The 27,012-nt window shown below is 33.0% G+C and overlaps 1 protein-coding gene across 1 annotated transcript in view; it reads left to right on the top strand.

Moving 5' to 3' along the window:
* Positions 1 to 2,121, top strand: part of CCDC102B (coiled-coil domain containing 102B) — a 336,572-nt gene extending 334,451 nt beyond the window's left edge. Inside the window, exon 13 of the mRNA XM_074383267.1 lies at positions 675 to 2,121. Coding sequence (XP_074239368.1) covers position 675 — 1 coding nt within the window. The 3' untranslated portion in view covers positions 676 to 2,121. The remainder of the gene's footprint in view (positions 1 to 674) is intronic.
* The last annotated feature ends 24,891 nt before the right edge of the window (positions 2,122 to 27,012 follow it).

Here is a 27,012-nt window from a genome sequence, read left to right as displayed (position 1 = left end):
TCTGTATCCTTTCTAAATCTGGAATTTCCTTTTTCTACCTGGACTTTCAGATTGATGTATTAGCATTTAAGAGAGATATCACAAAAACTGTACAATGTAAGTGAAGGCTTAGGTGAAATCAAACTGGTATGTCATTTGACGTCTAAAATAGAGATGCCAAATATGTAGCTTAGTAAACTTTGCTATTCTCTGGCAATACTACCTCTGTGTGTTTGCATTTTTTCTAACAAAGTGGCTCCTTTTTAATACACTGCAAATTTCCTAGAGGGCAGCAAGCCCCACTTCTGACTAATAACTTTACTACTGTCTTTATCATGCATTCGAAAGTTCAAGTTCAAGTAATTGGTTTATATATGCAAGAAGATTATGTTTTGATCTGACATATGATTACAGAAAGAGCTGATTCCAAAGTTAAGCCTAATAATCTACAAAACATATTATCATGAATTTATAACCCAATATCCTTAGGGTTATTTGTGCAAGATTCCACCGGAGAATACTTTCTTCATGGGAGTAATAGATTTTCTGTGAACACATATATGCTAAAGCTACAGTAAAAGTACTTTTATCTTGATATATTATGTCCACAAAAAATGATATTTCAGTCTGCTTAATTATTAATACTGTTAGCTTCTTATATTATTTAATAATCATTTTTATTTCTCTTACTTTAGATGATACTTCGGCTATATGACTGACCCTTCAAAATTTAGAAGTGGAATAGAAAACATAAAGAATGCAGTTTCTGATTGTCACCCTGGCTCTGTTATTCTCTGTTCTATGGCATTGCTAGCCTCCCAGCTTAACTCTTTGTAGATTATGAGTGTCAAGTAATATTGCTGTTCTATGCAAATATTTTCCTCATTTTAGATAACCTAAGCATTTAAAGTTATAATCAATTATTGAGAGTTTTTCTATCTGTATGTTCAATGATTTATATTGTTGTCTCAATAATTAGCTTTATTGTTATGATTTTATCATTTTCTAGCCTATATTATATAGGGTACGATGGTTCTTTCATTTTTAAATTATTATAGACTTTTTATCAGATTGGAAATGCAAACATCCTATACAATGTCTTATGGCATATCACGTATATACAAGATTTGAATAATTTTAAACCTGTTTAGATTTTGCTTTATAAGAAGAATACACTTGAATGTGTTTGGCTGCATATATGTATAACATTTAACCAATGTGCAACTGTGGCTTTCATTCCTCTACCTTCCTATTTGATAGCAGGATACTGAACTCAGCCAACACAGAGCTGATTCCGGAAGTTATGTCCATTCGTACTGCCAAATATGAACATAAAGCTCATCAGATGCTTATAAAATTATCCTATTTTATTTTTATTTAACCATAAAGTATTTATACAGCAAGGCCTAAAAAATGAGTTGCATGCTAAGAATTAAGCCTGGTAACCAAGTAATCTTTGCTATGCATTTTATCCCTGCAATGGGTAGGAGGTGCGCCTGCAGCAAGATATCTCAACATGTAACAATGCCACTTGGTAGCAAACGTTTAAAGATAGCCAGCCTTAGTTAACTTCTTTCATATGCTGTCCACTGCACTTGGTAGGTTTCGTGGGGTTGTATTATTATCACTATTTTGTAAATGAGAAAATAAAGGTTCTTAGATGTTCTGGAACTTGTTTATTTTCAGATAATTGGAACAGTGTGGTCTTGGCTTTCAAGTACATGTCTACTAGATTCTACAGACCCTTTTCTGTCCACTTTGTCACCTACAACTCTGAGCTCCAATATAAAGACTTCACCATATTTGAAAGAGTATAGTGGAAAGATTTTGCATTCAAAAGAGTTGCCTCTGTATCATTATAACTGCTGAAATAAAGAAATCTCCTTTTGATTCGGGGTGTTATTTAATTATTGCAAATCTCCTGTCATAGATCTGATACTTAAGTTAAAAAATTAGGCTCAGGTCCTTACCTATGGTTTTGCTCTTTACAGTACTTTTAACCCTACAAAATTTACATTCAACATTTACACATACAAAATTCATACAGTCTTTCAAAACTAAGATTGCATAATAATCTTATGGCTTGATATATTAAGTATTACAATATAAATAGCAGAAACTTCATGTTTATGATAATTTTTAATAAATGGCATCAACGTTTACATTATTATTCCATGGTGTTTTGTATTAATTTACATCACATTTATTTTTATTTTTGAAATTTCACATTGCATGTCATTTTTATATGTTATTTGTTTAAAGTAAGGTTTTAACAAAGGAAGTTGCAAAAAATAAGATTTTTTTAAATAGAACTTAGCAGAAAATATTAATCACATTTGGTTTAAAATCAATTTATATCTTTTCTTACAGAAAAAATTCTGAAAATCAACGTATTTTTTCCAACAAAGAAATTTTTAATTGTTATTAATAGAAAGTATAAATAACTTTAATATTTAAAGTATTTTTAACATTTTTTAAAAAACATAAGCCAGTGATTGCCTTGCTTATTTCAAATCTGACCAGTTATCTACTTACATGAGTAGTATGATAGTAAAATACATGCCAACATTCTTTGGCACTGGCCAGACACAAATCCTCTCTTGTCTTCCCTATGGCAAAGAGTAACTTATTATTTTCAATGCTAATGTGAAGTCCTTGTTAATGTTATCAACACACACACACATAAACACACCATGAAAACACAAAAAACATCAATAACAAAAAATCCTATGTGTTTGAAAACTTATTTTTTAAGCCACTGTTTTATACTCATTTCTGCTTGGAAATGTCAAAATGTATTATGGTCAAGTTATTTGTAAACTAGAACCAAGGGTTGCATCTAGCTTCTTATAAGCTGCACAGTGTTATTTTTAGCACTCTTACTGGTATTGTTAATCAAGACATTCTTAATTTCATTTTTCTTCTTCCATCAAATAAAAAATGAAAATGTGAGGGATGGTGTTATATTTGCATTACATGAAACTATTCTAAAGGTCATATCTCCAAAAAACAAACCTACAGAATCACAGTCTTTGTGCTCATAAACTCTAAATGATAATAATAAAAACACTAAAGATTATTCCAATAATATCTTAATTGTATCAATAATCTTTCCTAAATTTAGAACCTCCAGTAAGCATAGATTTGAGAGTTCACACTTGGTATATTACTTGCAAGCTGTGTGACTTTGGGGAAGGTGTTACTTTTAGCATCTGCTTCATTATCTACAATGTGAATATCACAGCTACATCAAATTATTTTGATAGTGAAATGGGTAAAATATATAATATTTACATAATTGCTAGGACATTATATTAACTCAAAACATTTTTCTTTGTCATTGATTATTTTGAAGACAAAAACTTCTCTTACATCTCAGTCAAGAACTGGTAAAAATATTTGATTTTTTATGGGATTATGATGAATAATGTTCTTAAAGCTTTTTACTTTAAAACTATGCCATACAAATGTGTTTTAAAGTAGCCATGATCTCTTACTGAATTTAATTCCATATTTATAAAACAGTATTTTAATTTTAAAATCAACTACCTATGACTATTTAGCCAAATCATTGACTCATTCATGTAGATTTATTTTTTAATTCTACAGATGGAAGAAATCATACAGAGATATACATAAAATATAATAGAAGGCTTACTTACATTACATATATCTGAAAGATATGTAAGACTTCTGCATCTACAGTAGAATCAACCTTGTTGACATAAGACACTAAGGAAGTAATATCTAATTAACATGTTTATTTTGTCCCCAGCTACTATGTGACCTATTAGGGCTTTTCACAGAAGAAAACCTACATATATAAAATAAAATGATTTGAGTTTGCCAGGCTCATTCTTGCTGAATCAGCCTTCTTTGTGTGATGCCACTTCTGCTGGGTTTTTTTTTTTCTCCCTGAGGAAAAATACTGCTGAATAAAATGTTAATAATATTTAAAGGGAAATAACAGCCTTACCCCAAGTTTGGAAGCTGTGATTAAGAAAAATTTTTGTCACAAAAATAAATAAATAACAAGTAGAAAAAATACACTGAAATTTCAAAATATATCTTAAGCCAAAGAGTTCATTATGAAATTACTATATGCTAGAAATACAAAAATGAATGAAACTGTTCCTTGCAGAGAAAATGTTCAGGAAAACTACACAATGAAAGTGATAACTGGTTAGTCTTTTTTGGAATGAGGAGGTGTCACAGTGAGTTTGTGCTACCATAACAGAACACTAACAGACTGAATAATTTATAAAATACAGAAATGTATGCCTCATAGTTCTAGAGGCTGGGAAGTCCAAGATCAAGGCACTGGCTAGTTAGGATATGATCTTTCAGTTTCCAAGATAAAACCTCATCCTCTGGAGGCAAAAAGCCTTGTTTTCTCACAAGGGAGAAGGGGGAAGGATGAGAGAGTCAAAATCTCTTGCTAAGTACTTTTTTAAAAAAATTATATCAAAAGTATCCTAATTTTATTTTTTTTTTATTTATTTTTTCTATTATACTTTAAATTCTGGGGTACATGTGCAGAATGTGCAGTTTCGTTACATAGATATACATGTGTGATGGTGGTTTGCTGCATCCATCACACTGTCATCTACATTAGGTATTTCCCCTAAAGCTATCCCTCCCCTCAACCCTCTGCTATCCCTCCCACAGCCCTCCACCCCCAAACAGGTCCCAGTGTGTGATGTTTTGTTCCTCTCCCTGTGTCCATCTGTTTTCATTGTTCAACACCCATTTATGAGTGAGAACATATGGTGTTTGGTTTTCTGTTCTTATGTCAGTTTGCTGAGAATGATGGTTTCCAGCTTCATCCATGTCCCTGCAAAGGACGTGAATTCATCCTTTTTATGGCTACATAGTATTCCATGGTGTATATGTGCCATTCAAGTACTTTGTATAAGGGTACTTTGTCCCATATGAGAAGCCCTCATAACTTAATCACTGCTTAAAGTCTTCATCTCTTAATATTATCACTTTGGAAGTACCTGAACTTTGGCGTAGACTAATACAAATGATAGAAGGAGGCAATAATTAGGTGATGAATATTGGAGAAAGACATTTGAGACAGAGGAACTACATACTTTTTTAAGAAAGAATGTGTAGCATTATAAAAAGACCTCAGGCTGAGAAGTCAAAGTAGGCACTTTCTTCGAACGTTTGCTTACTTGGTTTCCTCATCTACAAAATTGAGTTAATGATGGTTTTCTATGTCCCTATTCAGTAAGTAATAACCAATATTGTCAAAATTATATTGCATTTTAGATGCTATGTGAGATTTTTTTTTCATGTCATGCAATGTAATAGTTTTGAGGTAAAATGGCTTAGTGGTTTGAAGTATTTGCTGAAAACTTTATGCCATATGTTTTACTAATCAACACATTTATTTCCTAAATAACTAATTTCAAAGAGAGGCAAATATTTTGAAATAAATCTGACCTGGGTTTAAGTCCTGACTTCCTCTTTGCTTGTGCGACTTGGAGAAGTGACATGTTAAGATTCAGATGCCTCATCCTAAAACTGAGGAATACTTTGGCCCACTGTCTCTTTTCAATTAACATTTATGAACTTGCATTGTATTAATGTATAGTGAAAAAATATACATCAATTTTGTCCCAATGTGTCTATGTAAGCTTGTCTCTGACTCTAATATTCAAAACACAAATTATGAGGACATTTTATCAAAAGACTTGAAAATATGTTTCCTGGAATGACTAATTCAAAATTACTATCAATAATACCACACTACGTTCTAAGCACTTATTTGAAGAATTCAAGGATTTTTCTTTAGAGTTTATGAGAGATGATATAGTAGTGTATACAATAACTACACAGCAGACACAAGACAAAATGAGAAGAGACACCACAGAAAAACAGGAAATTGCATGTCATATGTGTGGAATGTGTGTTATAAGCATTTAGAGACAGAATGATGCACGTGCAATGAACAAGTTCAGAAAAAACTCATGTAAGAAGGAGAGCTTGGTGTCTGCAGTTGAGTCAAAAAGTTTTGAATAAACAAAAGATGGGGACCATTAGCAAACTCCTGAGGATAATGTACAGGGCATGATATGTGGACAAGAGATCATTTCAGTGTGGCCTCAGGAAAATTATAAGGCATGTGGTTGGGTGGATAGGAAATTGGAAGCAGATGGTGGATGTCATAGGTTATTCTGCTTCTAAGTTTGGGCTGGGCATCTCTCGACAGGCTTGCGGGAAGAGAAGGAGAGACACTTCCTTTGAAAATAGATGAGTTAACAGCTCTGATTTACCTGGTCTTAAAATGTTACAATGTTTATTATCAGTTCTGGAAGCCACAGCTAACTTCTTTCTGATTTGAAAACACTGCTGCACAGGATTATAGAGTAATTTTCTAGATATTACCAGACACTGCTTTCCTTTTTGTTCAAATATAAAGCTGTTTGGCTGCAAAAATGCAGCCGAGTCCCTATTATTTATCCTGGAAAGAAAATGAAAATAATATACCAATCTGAAATTAGATTTTAAAAAAAACGGTAGCATAACATGATTTTGAAATAAAATATCTCACAAACAAATGCTTAGAAATCATTGTCCATTTAATTTTATTGCTTGAGAAAAGTGCCAATTTCAAGCATAAAATATATATTAAGATATTTCTTTATGTTTGTCAGCCTCACCAAAGGTAAGGATTCTGAGGTTTGTTTTTCATGATCTGGCCCCATATATAGTAAAAATAACACATGATAAAGTAGTGGCCTGTAGCTTCTTTTATTCAATGTGTTGGAGAACAAAAAGATGACTGGTTAGGTCTCTCCCAAAGGAACAATTCGGGAGTCAATTTACTAATCTGGCTGGGTGGGAGAAAGAGACAAAGAGACTCCAAGAAGCATGGGAACAAGAACCACATTGTCTTGTCCCTTGCAGTTTATCCAATACTAGTTACAATTCCTGGCCCATAGGAAAGCGATAATAAGTGGAAGCAATGGTACTAGTGGAAGAGAGATCATGATCATCAGCTGATCTCTAGAAGCATCGTGTCTCAATTAAATATGGAATTTGTTTCAGTTAGTGCATCACATGAGACTGAGCAGACTAAATCTCTTTCATGAAAGAAAAAATGTATAAAGAGGAGGAAACATGTCAAGTAGGATGCATGAGAATTTTCCCCTTGATACACTGTTATACACAAATTTATACCTGGGGAAGAACACGCTTAGAGAGCGCAAACAATTGTCTAACTTATGAGATAAAATCTATTAATGTTCAGAGAGGTGGCTCACACAAGAAGCCCTCAAAACTGTCCTCTTAAAAAAAGTCATTTTATACATCCTGGGGTTTGAGTTCAGGATTCTTTCTGTCAAAGTCAGTGTTTTCCCATTATCACTGTTACATCTCTAATGAGAATTCCCTCTCCCTCTAATAATCCAAATATGAATCATATATTTGGATACAAACGCTTCTGGATTCAAAAATGCTAAACTACGTATTTAACTTATAAAAGCACTTAACAATATTTTTAATCATCCAATGTTCTAATTAGCATATTTCATTGCTAGGAATATGTGGGACATAAACACACATGCACACAGCATTGTATTTTACAGGAACCCTCTGAATTGTTTGAACAGATTACCAGGATAGGAACCGCCTGTCTCTAGATACATATACTACGTAGCATTTGAGGTTTGGGCAGATCAGTCACCTCATGCCTTTTGACACCAGGGGAACGACAAAAAAAAAAAAAATGTATTAAGTCCTTTCCTTTTTAAACAATACTAAAATAGGAGTTTGGTATTCTAAAAATGATATGCAGTGTTTTATTAAAGTGTCACCTTTTTGTTGAAAGTGTCCATGTGTAATTTTCCCATTTGCTTTAAATGTGGTGTCCTAAATGATAGCCTTTTGGAAGTTAAATAGGCATCAAATAGAGACTCAAGGAATCTTTTATCACCAGGCAATTACATTTGGTTAATAACCTGGCTGTATCCTCTGTTCCTATTGGACAGCTCTGTAAAAGCTCTGGCATTAATGGATTTTATTCAAAGTGACAAAGGAAATAGTAAAATTACAATACAATTTCCTTTATCTTCTCTTATCTAAATAGGGAAGGCATCTGCATCATGGCATTAACTCACCCAGAAAGGAGAAAGTTAAAATACTATTATTTCTGCAAGATGATCTTTCTGTCGCAGTATTTGCTTGACTCAGAATCACAATTTGATTGTAAACCTGTTGTTTAGAATACATGGAGCTAAAAATGAGAAGGAAATCTAATTTTTGTACATTATTAAAACTTGTGCAGTCTTCCTATATTCCCTATTCTTATCTCCTAACATTTAAAGCAAAATGTCAGTAATAGACCTTTACATAGTTTGCCAAATATATATTAATTCTATTCTCCCAACTATAATAAATCATAAAAACAAAAACAAATTGGTAAAACTGAGACCAAACAAAAAAATAAATTTTTAGATAAATTTTTAGCACATAGAATCTTCTTTTTAAAAAATTATTTGTTAAATATTGATTTCAACAGTCATTCATTTCAATTTAGAAATTAAAATGGACAGATTGATGTCATTAAGAAAATAAATAACTCACCTCAGCATCTCTTATAATTTATACCTTTAAGACAATACACATTACATGCAGCAAAACTACCCTCACGAAATGCAAATTAACTAGTAATGAAATAATTAAACATTTAAAGCTGTATTTTGTGTCCTGCTCAATATTTTGTAATTAATATGGGACTCTGCAGTTTGAATAAAAATGAGAGTAAGTTCAAAAAACATTTATTGGACACTTACTCTGCAAGGAACACTGATATTGTGAATAAATCACAATTCATTTCAATTTAACCCTTTTGAAATTTACATTCTAGTGGAAGAAGTAGATGTGTAAACTTAAACTTTCAGTAAAATGTGGTAAAGGTATGCAGAGAATAGTGAGGACCTGAAATTTTGTGGTTTTGGTTACACACAGGATGTTTGTTAATAAAATCTTCATTAGTATCTAGAACAGCATGATCAGAGAGAAAAACAGAATCATAGTTTTGATTTTTTTATTACAAAAAAATAACATATGGTTTTCTTACACAATTGGATGTGATATAATTTTCTATTCAACACAGTTGCACCAAAAGTACTTCCAATAGTGGCGACTGAATTTCAAGCAAATAATTTTAAAACAATTGAACCATTACATGTATCTTTTGATAATTTGATAAACATTATGTATAAAGTCTTTTTACATAAGGTTGAAATGATAATTTTCTTACAAAGGAAGAAATACAAGTGTTTAAATTCAGATATTTATCAGAAATCATACCTTAAAATGAAATTTATATAATTTGTATGCCTTTAAGCAATTAAGGAAAAAATCTGAAGTTACTACAAATCACTTCAATTTTAATAAAAATATTTTCAGAAATAAGCTAGATATTACAAATTTAAGGAAATCAGCAAATAAAATATAACATTAAAGTACTATAACAAAAATATAGGATAAAATAGTAAATACATAACAAAACTGATATGAAATAACATAAAGTAATAATAATTAAAAACAATAACAACATTAAAGAAGAAAATACCTTCTGAAAGTTAATTGACAATGCAGCTGTTTCATACTTAAAATTCATATTGTAACTTTAGTTGTTTTAGGACATCAGAAAAGTTAGGTCAATATGTGAAAATATATACAATCAAAGTGAAAGTTTCTTAATGTTGAAACCAATTTAAAATTTTTACTGGCTTACTACATGAATTATATTATTCAGTGGTCTCTTCTGAATTCCTTGTCTAATATATTTTACATAAAACGGTGAATTTCCAGTTTTTCAAAGTTTTCCATGGCAGCCTATTGTAGCCATTCCAATTTGCTTCATGGCTTCACATTTTGCATTAAAGACTGTGGAGACGGTGGAGTTGAGTGGCTACCAACCAGCTTGGAGGCAGAGTGCCCTGCCATAGGTTAGCTTAATCAGCTGTACAACTTAATTGATTTTTCTGTGACTTAGTTTCTCCATAAATAAGTAGGAATAGTAACCATTCCTATGTTATCGTAATGCAGAATGATTAAGTTCATGAATGTAAAGAGTGTGGAGGAATACCTGGCAAAAAGAAACTTTTGTGTAAGCACTAGCTGCTACAGTATCTGTACTATATATATATATTTACACAGGCAGTGGGTTCCGAAGAGTTGTCCTCTGATCAGTTGCATCAGCATCTACATTATCACCTCGTAACTTATTAGAAATGCAAATTCTTAGACCCCACCCCAGAATGACTGAATCGGAAACTCTGGAGGCAGAGCCTAGCATTTGTGTTTTGACAATATCTTGGGTGGCCTAATTTAAGTGCAAATTTGAGAACCAGTATATGAAGGGAAAGATAATGATGATGTTGAAGATGAAGGAGAAGTATCATGTATCTCTAGTCAACATTGATCAGATTCTTTAGCTTTCCTAGAAGGAGAGAGAAAGGAAGGCAGCAGATAACAAGCAGAGGGGAGAAATAAGAAGGAGGAATGACAAAGAAGAAAATAAGTGGAAAAAAGAAGCTGACTTCACTACTTTCTTGCTTTTGGGTAACCGGGGTGATGTGTCCTGGGAGTTGAAGGCTGGTCAGTGGTATGAGGCTATAGGGTAACGCTGTCTGTCACTTTGCAGATTTCCTGGGTAACAGACAAGCTATTGTGATCTACTTGTTGGACCAAAGACCAAAAGCCAATTCCACATCTTTTCCATTACCATTCTCTCTCTCCTTGCCCAGGACTGTACAAACTGCTTAGTTACTGAGAATACTCCTTTGTGGAGTCTTAATTAAACAAAATCATTTTCCATTTGTAAGTAGCATGATGTGAGAATCATCATACATAGTATGATTTATAATTAATATGGGACTCAGTATAATATGGGATTTATAATTAATATTTGGACAAAATTTAAATAAACAAGTGAAATATAACATTAAGGAATTTTATTACTTATATTTAAATATCTCTCTTATATAAGCATGAAAAAATAAATCTAATTAAGGAGCAGAAGTCAGTGGGAGTTCACAAAACATTACACATAGGTGTATGTGGTAGAAGACGTAATTAATGATTTTAGAGTTATTTTTCTTAGGTATTTATTTTATTTTTTAATAAAGAAGAAAAAAGTAGCAATAATTACAACATTAATGATGTCTTCTATTTTTAAAGATGCTTTCTTATTTTTCTTATACTAAGAGCTGCTAGATCCTTTAAAGTTAAGTACTTTACTACATGTAAGATAATACTATATTTATATTTCTATGAAATTAAATCACGTTGCTCAAATTTTAATTATAGCTTAAACAATATTATTTTAACGTTTAATATAGCAAGCATAATATTTGGCAAACAAACCATGCTGAATATAATAAAAACTAATATTTGTATCTAAAGATGAACTATGTGAATTCACATTAATTTGTTTTGGAATAAAACTATACATATGAAGGGATGGAGAAATATTGCAAATATTCAATTTTTTGAACCTATTATCATGTTTCCATATATTCCAAAATAGGAAAACATAATTTTGCCAATTCTTTATAGTTCCTACATTATATATCTTATCAAGCTCAGAAAATTACAATACTCATTAAGCACACATTTGTGCCTCTGATTTTAAATTTATATAATATTCTCCTTATGATTCAAGTGTGTCCCCAAAATTTCTTACATTGAAAATTTAATCCCTAAGTTCATATATTGACAGTATTTGGAAGTGGGGTCTTTGCATCATAACTAGTACTAGATAAGCTCATCAGGGTGGAGCCCCCACGATGGGACTGGTGGCTCTGTAAGAGGAGGAAGGGGGACTTGAATTGACATGTACCCTCTTGGTCTCTCACCACGTGATACCCTCTACCATATCATGACATAGCAAGATGGCCCTCAATAGATGCCAACCTCTTAATCCTGGAGTTTCTAACATTCAGAATGGTAAGAAATAAATGTATTTTCTTTATAAATTACCCAGTCTCTGATGTTCTGCTATAATCGCAAACAAATAGACTAAGAGAATTTCTAAGTCAACATGTTCCCATATAGCTCTTCTGTTATATCTTTAATACTGACAAAAAAAAGTATCCTCATATTTGATGTAATTTGTTTACAGAATGTTTTTCTATCTCTAGGCCTTGGTCTAATGAGGACAAGAAAAAGATTATGGAAGAAAAATGGAAGATAATTCTTATATGGCTAGAAGTCTTTCCTGCTCCATTTAATTTTAGCTTACTTAGTCGAACAGCAATATTATTTTGATGTTTGCTTCCTTTATCAATAACTTCTGACTCAAATAATTTCAGAAATGTTTAGCATGACAAAACTCAAACAATATATCAAACTTACCTTATTAACCTATATTTTAGGCAAATTCAACCTCTAACGCATTTTTTAACTTTTAACTTTTTGTTGTACCCTAAAAATATAAAAATATATGCTGTCTAGGATGTACTAGGTTTATAATTGGGAAAAAATAGTTTCAGTGTAATTGAGTTCCTTCAAGAGAGCCTAAAGAATAAAAGTTGCCAGTCTTGGACAAGTATCACTTCTGATGTTATCTATTGTTGACTCAACATGTAATAACAATCCTGCATGATCTGCACATGCACCCCAGAACCTAAACAGTAAAAATAAATAAATAAATAAATAAGGTTTGAGACTGAGTAGTTCAAGATTAGAATTTAGTGTTTAAAATTACATATTTATTAGGATATCTTATATGTCTTATGCAACTGATTTTTAGAAATTTTAAAAATAATCTTGTGGAATCATGTTCAGTAATATTCTGTTTTGTTACACATTACTGGTATAAACAATATATAATATATAAAATTCATGTTTACACACTTCTGGAACAATTTTTCCTTTCTTTTTGTATTATTTTCAGGTGAATCAGCTAATGGATTCTTTCTACGAATACATGTAATTAATTCAGTATTTTCTTTTCAATTGTTCAAATATCTAATTCATAGCATTGTGAAGATTAAATTTGAGAATGTGCAACAAAGTACTTGATGTTATCCCTAAGACCCAGAAAGGACTAAATTATCAGTTATTAACATCGTGTCATATTTGATTTTCTTGTATAATTGAGAAGTTTGCATATTAGACTTCTACTGCTATGTAACAAATTACCACAAATGTAGCGCCTTAAAATAACACTCAATTTTTAGCTCACAGTGCTATAGGGCAGAAGGCTGGGCACAGCATGATCAGGATATCACAAGACTGAAATCAAAAGGCCAAAGAGGCTGACTTATGCAGATGGGGAAAATTTTATTTGAAGCTCATTTTTGTTTTTGGCAGAATTCAGTCTCTGGTCTTAAGACTGAAGTGCCCAGTTGTTGTTGCCTTTTTTATTTTATTTTATTTTTTTTAAACAGTTGGCCTGCTCCATCCTTAAGCCAGTAGTGGTGCACTGAATACTTTTTATGTGTCCAGGTGCTGAAGTCTGCCACCAGCCAGGAAATACTCTCTGCTTTTAAAAGGCTTGTGCAATTAGGTTGAGCACACATGGATAATCTCTCTTTTGATTAATTCAAAGTCAATAATTGGTATTTAGTTACATTTACAGACAAGGCAATGGAGGTCACAGATATAATATATAGTATTGTTGTATTTCTGATTCATCCAAGGACCTAAAGTAAATATTTTCAGAATGTATAGGAATAACAAAAATTGTCACTTTCTGAAATACACTGACAATTAAGAGCTAATTTACCAAGTAAAATTGTGAACAGTTTGGCATAATAAGAAAGTGACATGTTGCTTTTTTACTTTTGACAACTATCATTTGGAGTCAGATTTCATGAGATCAATTCATACAGAAAGTATGCAGAGTGACACAAAAATTACATGAAAAGTTCTTAAATTTATTTCTTTTACAGCATTAAAATTAAACTAAATCTTGGTTAGCACAACTGGGAAAATTCATATCAGTCATCATCTGATATGGTTTGGCTGTGTCCCCACCCAAATCTGATCTTGAGTTATAGTTCCTACATTCTCCTCACGTCATGGGAAGGACCCAGTAGGAGGTAACTGAATCATGGGGGCAGTTTCCTCATGCTGTTCTTATGACAGTGAGTTCTCGGGAGAGCTGATGGTTTTATAAGGGGCTTTTCTACTTGCAGCACTTCTCTCTCCTGCTGCCAGGTGAAGAAGGATGTGTTTGCCTTTCCTTCCACCATGATTGTAAATTTCCTGAGGCCTTCCCAGCCATGCAGAACTGTGAGTCAATTAAACCTCTTTCCTTATAAATTACCTGATACCATGTATTTCTTTATAGCAGCATGAGAACAGACTAATACATCATCATTTTGGTATTTATAGTGGTATTTGTAATTAATCGTGGTATATGTTTTTCCATATGATAAAAAATATTTTGTGTAAGTTACAGTATTTGAAAGGAAAAATCAGCCCAAGTAATATTCCTTGACTCCAAAAATAACTAGACAGCCCAAGCCCTTACAATTCCCTCTTGCCTTCTGTTTAACCTGCACATATCTGGAAAGGAAAAAGAAAAGGCTTCAAATGTCATAAATTGCAGTTTTATAATTTATCATCTTTCACCTGACTTCAGAAAACCACAGCTCATGTACCTTATACACTCTCCATTCCCATACTCCTGTAGTTACAAGAGATATAATGAATAATGTAGCATAGATGCTACTTTTAGAGGACTTACAATTTGTTGCGGAGATAAACATGAAAACAAGAAATCAACCTTCAGTGTGGGAAAGTGAATACATGAAGTGCAGAAAGATAGGAAAAGCTTTAAACTATAGTTCATGGCTAAAAAAAGAAATATGTATATTTATACCAAAGAGGACCAGATACATCCAGAAATAGAAGGCAAATGATTTTGATGCATTTCACAGACATCAATCTCCTGAGGCATAGAACACTGCAGAAGAGGACGAAGTAAAAGGTCTAATTAAAGATTGAAAACAAGGAAAAAATAGGACAGCATTTTAGAGAAAGATGTCGTTTAGGTAAAGATACAATGAGATAGTAAAGTATGAACCACCCAGGGCATGTTGCCATGACCAACACCAATTATGTTGGGTACTGCCAATTATTTAAGGAGGAACTTAAATCAGATTTAAATCAGGACATGTAGCACATGATATTGAAGAGAAAGATCAAGACCATTTTCAAAGTGTGGTGTTAAAGGTTGCAGTTTACCTGCAAGGTGAGTGGCCTCTAAACTAGGCTTTAAAACATGTTCACTTAGGGAACAATTTAAAATTTGGATTTTTAGACTCGACTGCAAACTGGGAATTTATTTTATTTTTTAAAGTATTTAAAATAATGTACTTGATGCCATCAAACCCCAGAACACGATTTGGGGAACACCATTACAGGTGAGTAGGCTGCATGTTCTCCATCAGGCTTCAAAGCATTTTTCTGCCCTTCTCTGCCATGACCATTGGGTTGTGAGGCTGACCTCTGTGGACCACACAATACTTGTCCTCTGATACTCTGAATAGTAGTCAGGTTTGAACAAGGGACACCAGTAGGAGGTCGAACAATGGAAGAGAGAAAGACTAAAGTAGTGATCTCTCTTCTCTCTTCCTGTCTAGATTTGATTCTTCTGATGGTGGGAGAATGTTTTCTACCACTCTTGCCAAGCAGGTCATCTGCTGGAACCCCACTTTGGTGGACTCCACTAAAGGCAGTTCCTACGATAGCCTTTCAAATCTGCGGGTGGCTTTCAGGTAATGCTAGATCCTTACTGACACTCATTTCTTCTCGGTTCTCTCAATCAATAATACACTCACTGAATTGTTTTCAGTTAAACCTTTCTGTGTCATCATTCTGTTTCTTGCTTCGATTCAGACAGATACAGTGATGGTTTGTGAGCATAGAGTTAACACAATCAGACTTGTGCTGGGTGAGATCAGAAGTAGCAGCAGTGTGAGGGCTTAATTAAGGTAGGAGGAACTTGAATCAGGATGCAACTCATAAGACAGTGACAAGATTCTAGGTAAGAGATGGCTAGTTTCTGGAAATTGGATTCAGAAAATATTTAGGACTTAAAATCCCCTGAACTTATTACTGCTGAAGTGAGAGACAGTAGGGGAAATCACTGAGGGAAAAGGCTGCATAACAGATAATTCATCTGTTTTACAATTAAACTACTTGTGTGTGTGTGCATGTGTATCTAGCTATAGACACAGACATTAAAAGTGGAGCATGCTGTATTTAGAGAATGGTCACATATGTAACTTTATTATTAGAAATAGCAATGACGATGTTTATAGTATTGGCAGCATTCAGATGGAAGTTTAGGAGCCAAGAGCAGAGGGCAGATTATTTGGAAAGGAGATACAGTTCATTTATGAACCATATGCCTTCCACAGACATGCCACACGTATCTGAGATAGGTATCAAGTTTGTTTTTTGTGTTTTTATTTTTTGTACGTAAGTTTTTTTTATTTTTTATAGATTTTGTCACCATAAATAATACAAAGACTGAAGCTGCATCGTACAAACAGAAGAGGACCCCTGTTCTCCTATCTCCAAATATTTTATATGAAAAAAAGACACCATAAGTTTAAACAGTATTTTCCAAGTTTCTAAACTTGGAACAGAAGGCTCAAGATGTGCTGGGTAACTCAGTCACTGCCATGGCTACATGTAAAACCACAGTGCACTGATACCATAACATCTCTTGGTAAAGCACTAACCATGCTATGGAGGATGCAGATTCATATTTTAGATCTATTGTGTTTGTTGTTCAGTTTAGATTTTCAGTATCTACGGTAAGTAAATTTGCTCTTATGTGTTTTTTTTTTTTTTTTGTAAAAAATAAAGATAACACATGCTTTCACCTTCTTGTTTATATAGCACCTACATCAAAACACAGTTCAAAATGTTCCTCTAAGTTCTGTTGTGTTTAGAAAAGAAAACAGACTCTTGCATAAAGCAATGCTTTGATGGCATCTCTATGCTGTCAGAATGTTTCTGGAAATTGTTTAAATGCTCAGAGTTCATTACTTAACACAGAAGCTCCTTGCCTTGACACAGAGATAATTAACTATGCTTTTCTACTGCTATGCTTTGAATGGGATGTAATATAATGATTAGTGACACTCAGCTTGTTCCCTCCTTTTGTAAAGCATTTATTATAATGACTGTGGCTACATATTGATTACTGTGGGTGTAGACCAAGAAGTATCCATTTGTTTCTGATCATTGTACCATTTCCCATCATGCAATGTCTCTCAATGTTAGCATGAAAAAAAATCCAGGAGTCTGTTGGTCCAGAGCTTGTGGCTTAGTTGTGTGATAGATGGTCCAAGCCTTTGCTCTATAATGCTTACTATGAATGAATGACACTAGCCAGCCATAGGTCCTTGAGGGACAATGAGATTTAAAACATTGTCCCTAGCCTTAAAAGGCTTATGATCTAATCTCACGATAAGAGCATACACACTTTGAAGATGTTTTAGATAACATATATGAAGCATGAAGGGAATGGTAATTTGTCAAAGACTGCTGTACTCTGGCAAGAATCAAGAAGCAGTAAATAAGATAACTGAAGCTTAAACAAAGACTGAGCCTTGGACAAGTGAATTGTAGCAAGAAAGATATCCCACATGTTCTTATTTTTATTATGAAGTGCTGGTTATTATTGTTATGTGTGGTTTAAATGAGACCATAGGAATGAATTCCACATTTGTGTATTAACTAGTAACTGATTTTAGGGAAAAGGTATTACATCTAATGGTAATAATTGATGACCGCTTAACTGGAATTATAGTTTTCTACTTCATTAATATGCAGAAATTTTATTTGGTAATTTCTAATCTGAGATCAATTAAACATGATGGATATTTCTGTCAAAAACTCTTATTATAGAAAACTCATTTGGTATAGCTTGCTAATGGTTTTATTTTCATATGTACATAAAAAATTTGTCTATTTATAAATAAATAAGCTGCTCCAGTACAAAATTTAAGTTTGCTAAAAATATAAGGACTGAGACAAAATGTCATAGATTATTTTTGAATATATGGGAAGTTACTCATACAATGGATTTCACTGTGAAATCCAGAATGATATGCTGTAGTCATTTACTTTACTTATTAGAATTTTTCAACTAAGAAAAGTGCACATGGAAGAATAATTGCAAAGATGTGAACTAACATGTATTAAATGTGAAGCTGAATGTATAGTAAATAGAATATCTCAAAAATTGTGAATAAGGTCACTGCTAAGTTTTATCTTTAAGGCAGTACTTAAAATAGTGTCATCTTGGTTTTCTCTAATGAATTCAATATTTATTTTACAATGATGCTTACCTTTGGAATTAAAAACATCCAAGACATAGGTAATTATTGAAACTATATATTGAAATTTCCTATAAGTTTAAATGTATTTGATATCAGAATTTTCTTTCATTTGCTCTTTTACTGCCTAAGAATGTGTTATTTTTATTTTTACATTGCATAAAAGTTTAGAATCTCTGAATTATCTGTTTAGACACTGGGATAATTTGTCTCTTGACTTGACTTTGACTGATACACTCAATAAACATTATCTCCAACCTCCAACTACGAATCTTTTTTTTTTTTTTTTTTTTTTTAGATGAACTCTCACTCACTATGTTACCCAGGCTGGAGTGCAGTGATGCGATCTCACTGCAACCTCCACCTCCTGGATTCAAGCAATTCTCTCACCTCAGCTTCCTAAGTAGCTGGGATTACAGGTGTGTGTGACCATGCCCAGCTAATTTTTGCATATTCTGTAGATATGAGGTTTGACCATGTTGGCCAGGCTGGTCTTGAATTCCTGACCTCAAGTCATCCACCCGCCTCAGCCTTCCTAAGTGCTGGGATTATAGACATGAGTCACCACACTGGGCCCCAACTAATAATTTGTTTGTTTGTTTACAGCACAATATAAGATCCTTGAAATAAGTCCGCAATAACAAAAACTGTAGTATCTAAAGTATTAATGAATCTATTTTAAAATAAAGACTATATTTTAGAATGAGCATTATACATTAGTATTATTTATTACTATCATTGATAAGGGGAATAAATTTTAGAGGTGTTTCTAAATTCTGTGAAATTTTTCTGCAGCCAGATATGAATCTTCTACAATATAATTTAATACACCTCATCAATAAAGTCTTGCCATGTTGAAAAAAAAAGCTGAAGTAAACACAATATTTAGTTGTGTTATACGCAGTTTCTTTATATTTATATATAAAATTCTTTTGTTGTTGAAGGACCAGCATCTGTCTGCAGACCACATTTGGAACAGCACAGTTCTGGGAATCCAAGAAAGGAGAATTTCGCCAATATCTGACTGAAGATTTTAGACTTCTCTATGATTCTTCTGAAGGTTTTCCCTTCCATTATTATAAAACCTTCTCAAAACATCATTAAATTAACACTTGACAGCATTCCAGCCATAACTAATTGTATTGAATCCTTGAAATTTATTCTGCAATGAGTATAATACTTTTTTGAAGGACATTTCCAGTTTTAGGCAACTGCTTAATATCTTTCACTTAGCCTTAATCAAGGTAGTGTCTCATCTCCCATTCTCCTGATATATGTGGTATCTCTGCCTATCTTCATGTCTGATGGAGGCCATTTTTCAATTGTTACCTGGCTGAATCTGTTTGTTTTTTTGTCATTGTTCTGTTCTTTCCCAATTTTATTTGGCCCTGTTTGGTTTGATCAGTGTCTGCAGCTGTTACTGAAAATGAAGTTGCTCTGTCCCATAGCACTTTATCCTCCCATTGCAATGGGCAAGCATTTCTGGCAATTAGATTATCGTTTGCTTCAAAACCGGAAACTAAGCAGTCATTGTCAACTTTCAGAAGCATCAGTGTTAATTCACACAGTACCTGCCATCTGTTCCTTTCGTGGGGTCATAACAGATCATTTCTGAACTTGACTGCTTTTTCTATCATTTTATTGAATGACGTATCAGAGCATCCCATAATGGTTATCAAGGTATGAAGTTATCAAGCATTACACCTACATTTTCTTCGTTTATATACCTGTGGGGTTAATTCACTGCTAAAACCCTTGAAGCCAGTAAACAATGTCAGCCCCATAAACAATCAAGTAGAACTGATTCCCTCAGGTTTCCAAACATAAAAACACAGAGTTCTCTCTGCATTCCCCAGTGAAACAATGAAACCTTAAGAAATGAAAACCTTACCTCAGTTCTTAGGCTTATTCAGTTACCGTTTCCATATAGAAGTGTCTGAATTGATCGATTTTACATATTGACAGAAACTTATAAATTCTGATTTAAAATGTATATGTATATTTTTATCTTTCACGCAATTATCTATTTACAGCATGAAAGAGATATTTTCGTCTTGGTTTTTCTTGGTGTATAAACTGTGCTATGAACCACACAAATATGCATAGTCATAGAAGCCTGCTTGGTTAGGTGCAGCTGATAAAGATGGTTTTTTTTGAAATTCTCTGTCTACTTTGGAATTCAGTCGAATTAGTGCATCTTTTCATTCTTGGGAATATGCAGGCCTTTATGGTTGTTTTATGTCTCAAATATGAGGCAGCCAACACCCGCCGCTGTTTCTCTTTCCGTGTTTTCCTTATGCAGTGACATCCTTTTTACGGGCTAGGTCAGTTTACAGTCTTTTACAGTCAATTTACAATTTACAGTCTTAGGTCAATTGTCTGAAGTTTATTTTTTCCTATTAATATTATACCCAGTCTTGCTTCTTAGGATTTTCTCTGTGATTCAATCAGTATCAAAGCAATTTTGTGGTTTGGTTTGATTTTGCATTTCTTATATTGACTCACCCTAATAATTCTCTGATCATTGAGATTTCCCAACTTATTCTAGCCAGGATAGCACATAAATATCTTTCTATTCCATTTCTGAATCACAGTCCAAACAAATATACATTGTTTGAATTCAAACAATTGAAAAAAAGATGCTATAAATACCATCTGCATTGCATTTATAAAGCTTAAGAATTAATATATTACTTCTTAAATAAATTTACATGTCCAATTTAGGAATAAGGCTATGTAACGTTTTATTTAAGTTTTTTATACATTTATTCAGTTCATATTTAATGAACCATGTCAAAATGCAGGTATATAAATAATCCATGATACACATTGACAGAAGTCTATAAATTCACATTTAGAATATGAAGTCCTAATTTATTTTTATTTCCTTTATTATAAAGAGAATAAGTGACAAGGAGAAAACTTGGGCAAGAATAAAGATGTTAGAATTTTGTGATTTCAGCTTGCTTAATTTCTAGCACTTCGAGGCAGCCACTAGTCAATTTATATTCTTGAAGATCCACACCATTTAAATGTTGCTTAAAATTTTACCAGGTGCACAAACCCTCTCAAGTGCAATTAATTAAAAGTCTATGAATGCCGTTCAATTTATCAACATCTATAGATTCTCACTAAAAGATCAAAATAATAACATTTCATTAAAGATACTTGTTCATCTCTATTTTAATGAGAATTTATAATCACTGTCATAATTAAGTTATACTATGATTAAATAGTTTATGATTTTTTAGTCTTTCCTGTATAAAATTAAATTTGCCTTTATGGAATATAAACATGGATATTAAACACACTGAAAGTTAGTATTTTCCTCTTTTTGTCTATGTGAATTCATTATGCTTTGTGATTTGTGGAATTGTTTAAGAAAACTAATAGATGGTCTAAGTACCAGCCCCATAGGTATCAGCTAAGATCTTAGTAGACGGAAATTCTCAGACCCACCCAGTCAAACAACGGAAATCGGCATAATTCAGTTGGATTTGTGCAAGCAAGTGTTAATTGTAGGTTAAAAATATATGATATCACCATTTAATTTTTGGGTTTTATTTTAACATAAAATTTGGTCCCTGAATACTTTTATAATGAAAAAAATTATTAACATTGCTAACTGAAATAAAGCTTCCACATATGTATATATATACACATATATATTGATTAGCCAAGTGAGAATAATTTTTCTTTCTACAGGAGAACATTTTGCTTTACCCAGGCTTTTGCCAACTGCTTCCTTTAAGGCTTATGACTTCTGTATTTTTGGTGGATAAAACTAAAGTATGGTAATGGTTGCATGACTGAGTATTTGCTAAATATCATTTTCTTGTACTATTAAAATAAGAGAATTTATGGTATGTAAACAATACCATAATTAGATTGTTTTAAAAAGTGAGGAATGCACAGTGGATAGTTGGATAGTTTACTAATGGATTTTCCTTATTCCCTTTAAATTTTATACTTCACAAAGGTTTAGTAAATCATTGTAAATCATTATTTAATTGTATATGCAAACTATTTTTCTCTACATATAGATACACGTAAGTAATCACTGGAATGACCAGAAATACATCTTTGAATATCAAGAAACTGAGATATTTACTCGGAAAAATTGAAAAATTCACATTATTTTCAAGGGCACAGAACAAAATTTCATGCCTATTAACCTGTCATTCGTTTTTCTTGAAAGCTTACTTTAGTACAACTAGTAAGCATATTTTTCCAATAAAATAAAGATGTGGGAGATTGAATGTGTGTGTGTGTGTATGTGTGTGTGTGTGTGCATGTGTGTGGTTAGGTAATCTTACATCCTTTGGATGTGGTATTAAGCAGAAATTAAAAAGTTAACAATCTAATTTTGGAAGGGGAATTACAACAAAACTGTTAATATGAGCATACAAGTGTTCAACCATCTTTTATTGAGAGAAATCAACTTTCAAATTAATTTCAAGAGGAAAGCTAACATTTTGCTGATAAGCTATAATTTTCCCTTTAATAATTATCTTTTAAGAAAGTCACATTTTATTGAAATGACTAATTAATTCACTGTACTGCTTTCCTAATAGCAGAAGAATCATGGTAATTAAAAGGAGATAACAAGAATTTTCACTAAAATGAATAACTTGAGTGGTGATAAATTGGTACTGCCTTCTACAGTGTCAATTTAAATTTAAATCTATACCCACAATATTGGCCATCTCCTAGAGAAGTAAGGTGGGGATTTTTTCTACTGTAAGAATTAGAAAACATCAATAATGATGCAAATAGACTGTGATGTAAGGAATGTTAAGATTAATCAAATCCCCTTATATCTTTGCATTGAACTCAGACAAATCACAAGCAAAACACTTCTCCAGCATCACAGGCAATGTGCATATAAGGCAACTATGTACAGCATTCTTCCAATGCCATTAGTATCAAAAGTACTTTTGACATTACATCTTATGCCTCTTGATCTATCTTATTTAATTTGTACCCATAAATATCATGGTGCCTAGGGTTTTTTCACAAAATTCAAGCATCTGTTTTGTTAGTGAAGTTATGTAAACAAATAGTATTTTGTTTTCCATGAGGGCAAAAATATTTTATCCAGACTGATAAGAAATGACAGTCACTGTACCTGTGGGGAATTGCAACTAAACTGGCCATTAAATGGCATTTTCAAGTATATGAAGTCAGGGGGTCTGTGGCACATTTAATCAGGAGGACTCTTAGTTGTGAAAACTGGAGTATATCTAACACAGAGAATGCATTTGGCATTGTACAGAAGGAATTATTCAGATTTCAACTGAATTCTTCTGATGATGAGTGCTTTTGCTAGGGAGTCAAAACAAGAGCCTGTAAAAGTTTACCAGGTTTCTATAAATCTATGCATTTGCCAATTCCTCCCAGTGACTGAATTTGGAATTTAAAGATATGAGATAGATCCTAATTCCAAAATTCTGAAGTTCCACAAAATATATTGTCATATTATCATTATGCTTCTGTGAAGTTTAGATAATTATCATCTGAGCAACTTCTGTTGCATGTTTTCTGGTATCAACAGTAATAACTTATTATTAGGAGGTTAATTATGCATGACCAAAACAAACAAACAAAATAAATAAATAAAGGCAGCCCTGGGTTAGGCGGTTTCATGCTGTTGGCAGAAACAGAAACTTCCAAATTTCTGCATCTTGAGCACATGGCTTAAACCAATTTATATTCCTTGATAACTGCTAGAGACTGAGCTGTCTGTCATTTACGTTTCATAGAGAAGGAAGTTAAAAGTGGAAAAATGTGCCCTATGTTTCTAAGACTACTTTCTGAAAGCGACAATACTGAGACATCTCATTGGCCAGATTTTTTTTTTTTTTCCACTAGGCCACATGTAGCTGCATGGCAGACTGGAAATTCTATTCTTTGTTACAGGTAGCAATGTACAGAAATAAAAACTGGGATATTATTACTAATGAAGAAGGTGAAAATGAATATTGAGAAGCCACAGCACTTTCTGATGCAATCAATGCTTTTATTAGAGCATTTATATTTATCTAACTCCCAAAAGATATTTCTTCCATTTTGGCATATTTAAATAAATATTATTTTAAAATTCCATGAATACAGCTATCATTTGAGATTGTTCCTAACTTTGCCATTTCACATATAAATAATTCTACTATTGTTATTAGCATAAAATTTGAATACTCCCACCTAAATAGCCTTTCCCACCTTCAAGAAGGAAATGCTCTCTCTCTTCCTCAAAAGCCTCTATGACTTTCTCCCACAGGCAGACATGGCCTATATGCTTTTGTAGGTTTCTTCCTCTCTCTGATGTTTTGAGAACAAGAGAGTGCGGTCTGTTTGGAGGCTATATCAGAGCCTACATTCCAAAAGGCTGCCGTTTTCTTGCCCTTTCCTCTGAAAATTAATGTATTCTGAAAATCTTGCCCATCTGTTTGTACAGCAGAGAATGGGTTTACTGATTTATTCAAATCGTCTTTCCAGTTTGTTTTGTCATCTTCGCCTTTAACTCAGGAATAGAACATAGTGTGTTTTGCATTCCTTGCTCAGTTTTAATAGAAGAAAATGAAAAGTTTAAAGAGGGTTAACCCTTGTTTCATTATCATTTCTCAGCACTAAAGACCAGTGAATGCCATGTGTGTGTTCTCTTTTGTGGCTAAGACATCACTCCAGGGTCTGTATAATGTCCAAGACGGTAAAGTAAACCTAAGTAAAACCTATCTATGTATGTAGATTTGCAGTGCTTCTATAGTGGATAGCAACAGAAAACAGATTTTATCAATATATGTCTGAATTAAATTTAAGAATATATACCTTGATATATAGAATTTTTATATAAAATATCTTTTATACTTGCTTGATAATTTTGAATGCATCTGTGTATATATAAATACATGTAATATAGAGTGTATATTTAATATGTATTAATCCTAAAGATATATATGTCATCCTATATTTGCAGATAGCCTAGAAGTTTCTGTCAAGGATGCTGCTTCTGACCAAATAAATATATAAGTCAATGTATCTTTCAGAAAATCCACAAATTGGTAAATATTTAGAAGTAATATATAATTGTGTAAACATAATTATATATAATTAATATGTGCTATCAGTATATACGTATTTGATAGATAAGTAACATAACCACAGCATTGTATAGAGATAAATAGGTTTAAGCAGATGAAGCATATGGAAAAATACCCACAGAGACTAATGAATGCAAGAGACTATTTGTGGCTGTATAAGTATTTGTAGTTTTGTGTGTGTGTGTGTGTGTGTGTGTGTGTGTGTGTGTACGTGCACGCACACACATCTGTGCTGGTAAAGTCTCCGGACAGGTTTTGGGCTCTTGCCTTTACTCCTGGGAGACGTTTTGTAAGTCAGTTAACTAAATTATGTTTTGGAGCCTTAGTTTGCTGGTCTATAAAATGAAAGAATTGGCTTACTCTGGATAAATTGTAAATGTTTTTCTTCTTCGAAGTTTCTGTGGCTTTTAACAAATGGCATAATCATACAGAAGAAAAACAAAACAATATGTCATTTCTGAATCACTGTTGGACAAAAAGATGTCTAGAGACAGCCATCCATAAAAAATGTTATTCTAACTCACAGTGTGAGTGCAGCCTAAGATCTTAATGGAGATCCCCTAAGCTTGCTCATGTCTTCATGCGACACATTTGGATCCAGACTAAGTTTCTTGGAAATGGTGAACCATTATTGTAAGACTTTTTTTCAATCGATGACATTGACTGTAACATAGCTAGCCTAAAGTTAGAACCTGAGCAATGCCATTTTATAAAAGTAAAAGCTGTTTTTAAAGTAAGTTGTAATGGCTGCCCCATTCTCCTCACAGTAACTGCTGGCCTTGGCTTCTGTAAATAAAACTGCTAGTTTGCTCTGCAAAATGCCCACAAAGGCTGCTCACCTTCTCTTATCAGTGACTGCCAGAATTGCTAGCCTTTGCTTACCGGTAATGACTAGGATAAGCAGCCCAAGCTAACTCCATCCTGGCTCCTGCAACTTGTAGTAAGTAACTAAGGTCTGTAAACTAATGTTTATCTTGACTTCTGTAAACCACTTAAGTAACAATCAGAAAGACAAAAGTCCCCTGGCCCCTGGAATGTCGGGAACTCTCGTCTCCGCCCAGGAGGTGATTTACAGAATCCACAAGCCCTCAGAATGTAGGAAGCCCTTCACCCCATCCCCGCTCCTCGCCCCGACTCCCAAGGTGGCTTTTCAGGTATAAAAAGTATGGGCACCCTCCTTTCGACACCCTGCAATTTGGCATACTTTTGTCTTGGTGTTGACTTTCTATGCTTGGTCCAGTACAACAGACACAATACAGAATGTGTATTGTCTTAAATTTATGTGGTCAAATGTGAAGAATTGTGGAAAACATTTCTGTGAAGACATCTGAATAATGAATATGAATTAGTTTATGTACTGCTTTTCTAACTCAGGACAATTTTTGACTTCCATATAGAACAGAACAGATACCATCCAATTCACAATGATACCAAATTCTAAGCCATATTTACGCCCCACTTACTTCTGGTATTTCTAATGGATAATGAATGTAATTCTTCAGTAATTTTTAAAAAATATTGTCTCTTGCACACATGAAGACAAATTCTAACATCACCTTCTAGTGTGTTTTAGTTAAAATCAAGAATCCATAGAGATTGCTTTTCCA

Source organism: Saimiri boliviensis, chromosome 13, assembly GCF_048565385.1.
Source record: "Saimiri boliviensis isolate mSaiBol1 chromosome 13, mSaiBol1.pri, whole genome shotgun sequence".
NCBI lineage: Eukaryota > Metazoa > Chordata > Mammalia > Primates > Cebidae > Saimiri > Saimiri boliviensis.
Note: the sequence above shows the minus strand (reverse complement) of the source record. Positions and strands in the feature narration are given on the sequence as shown.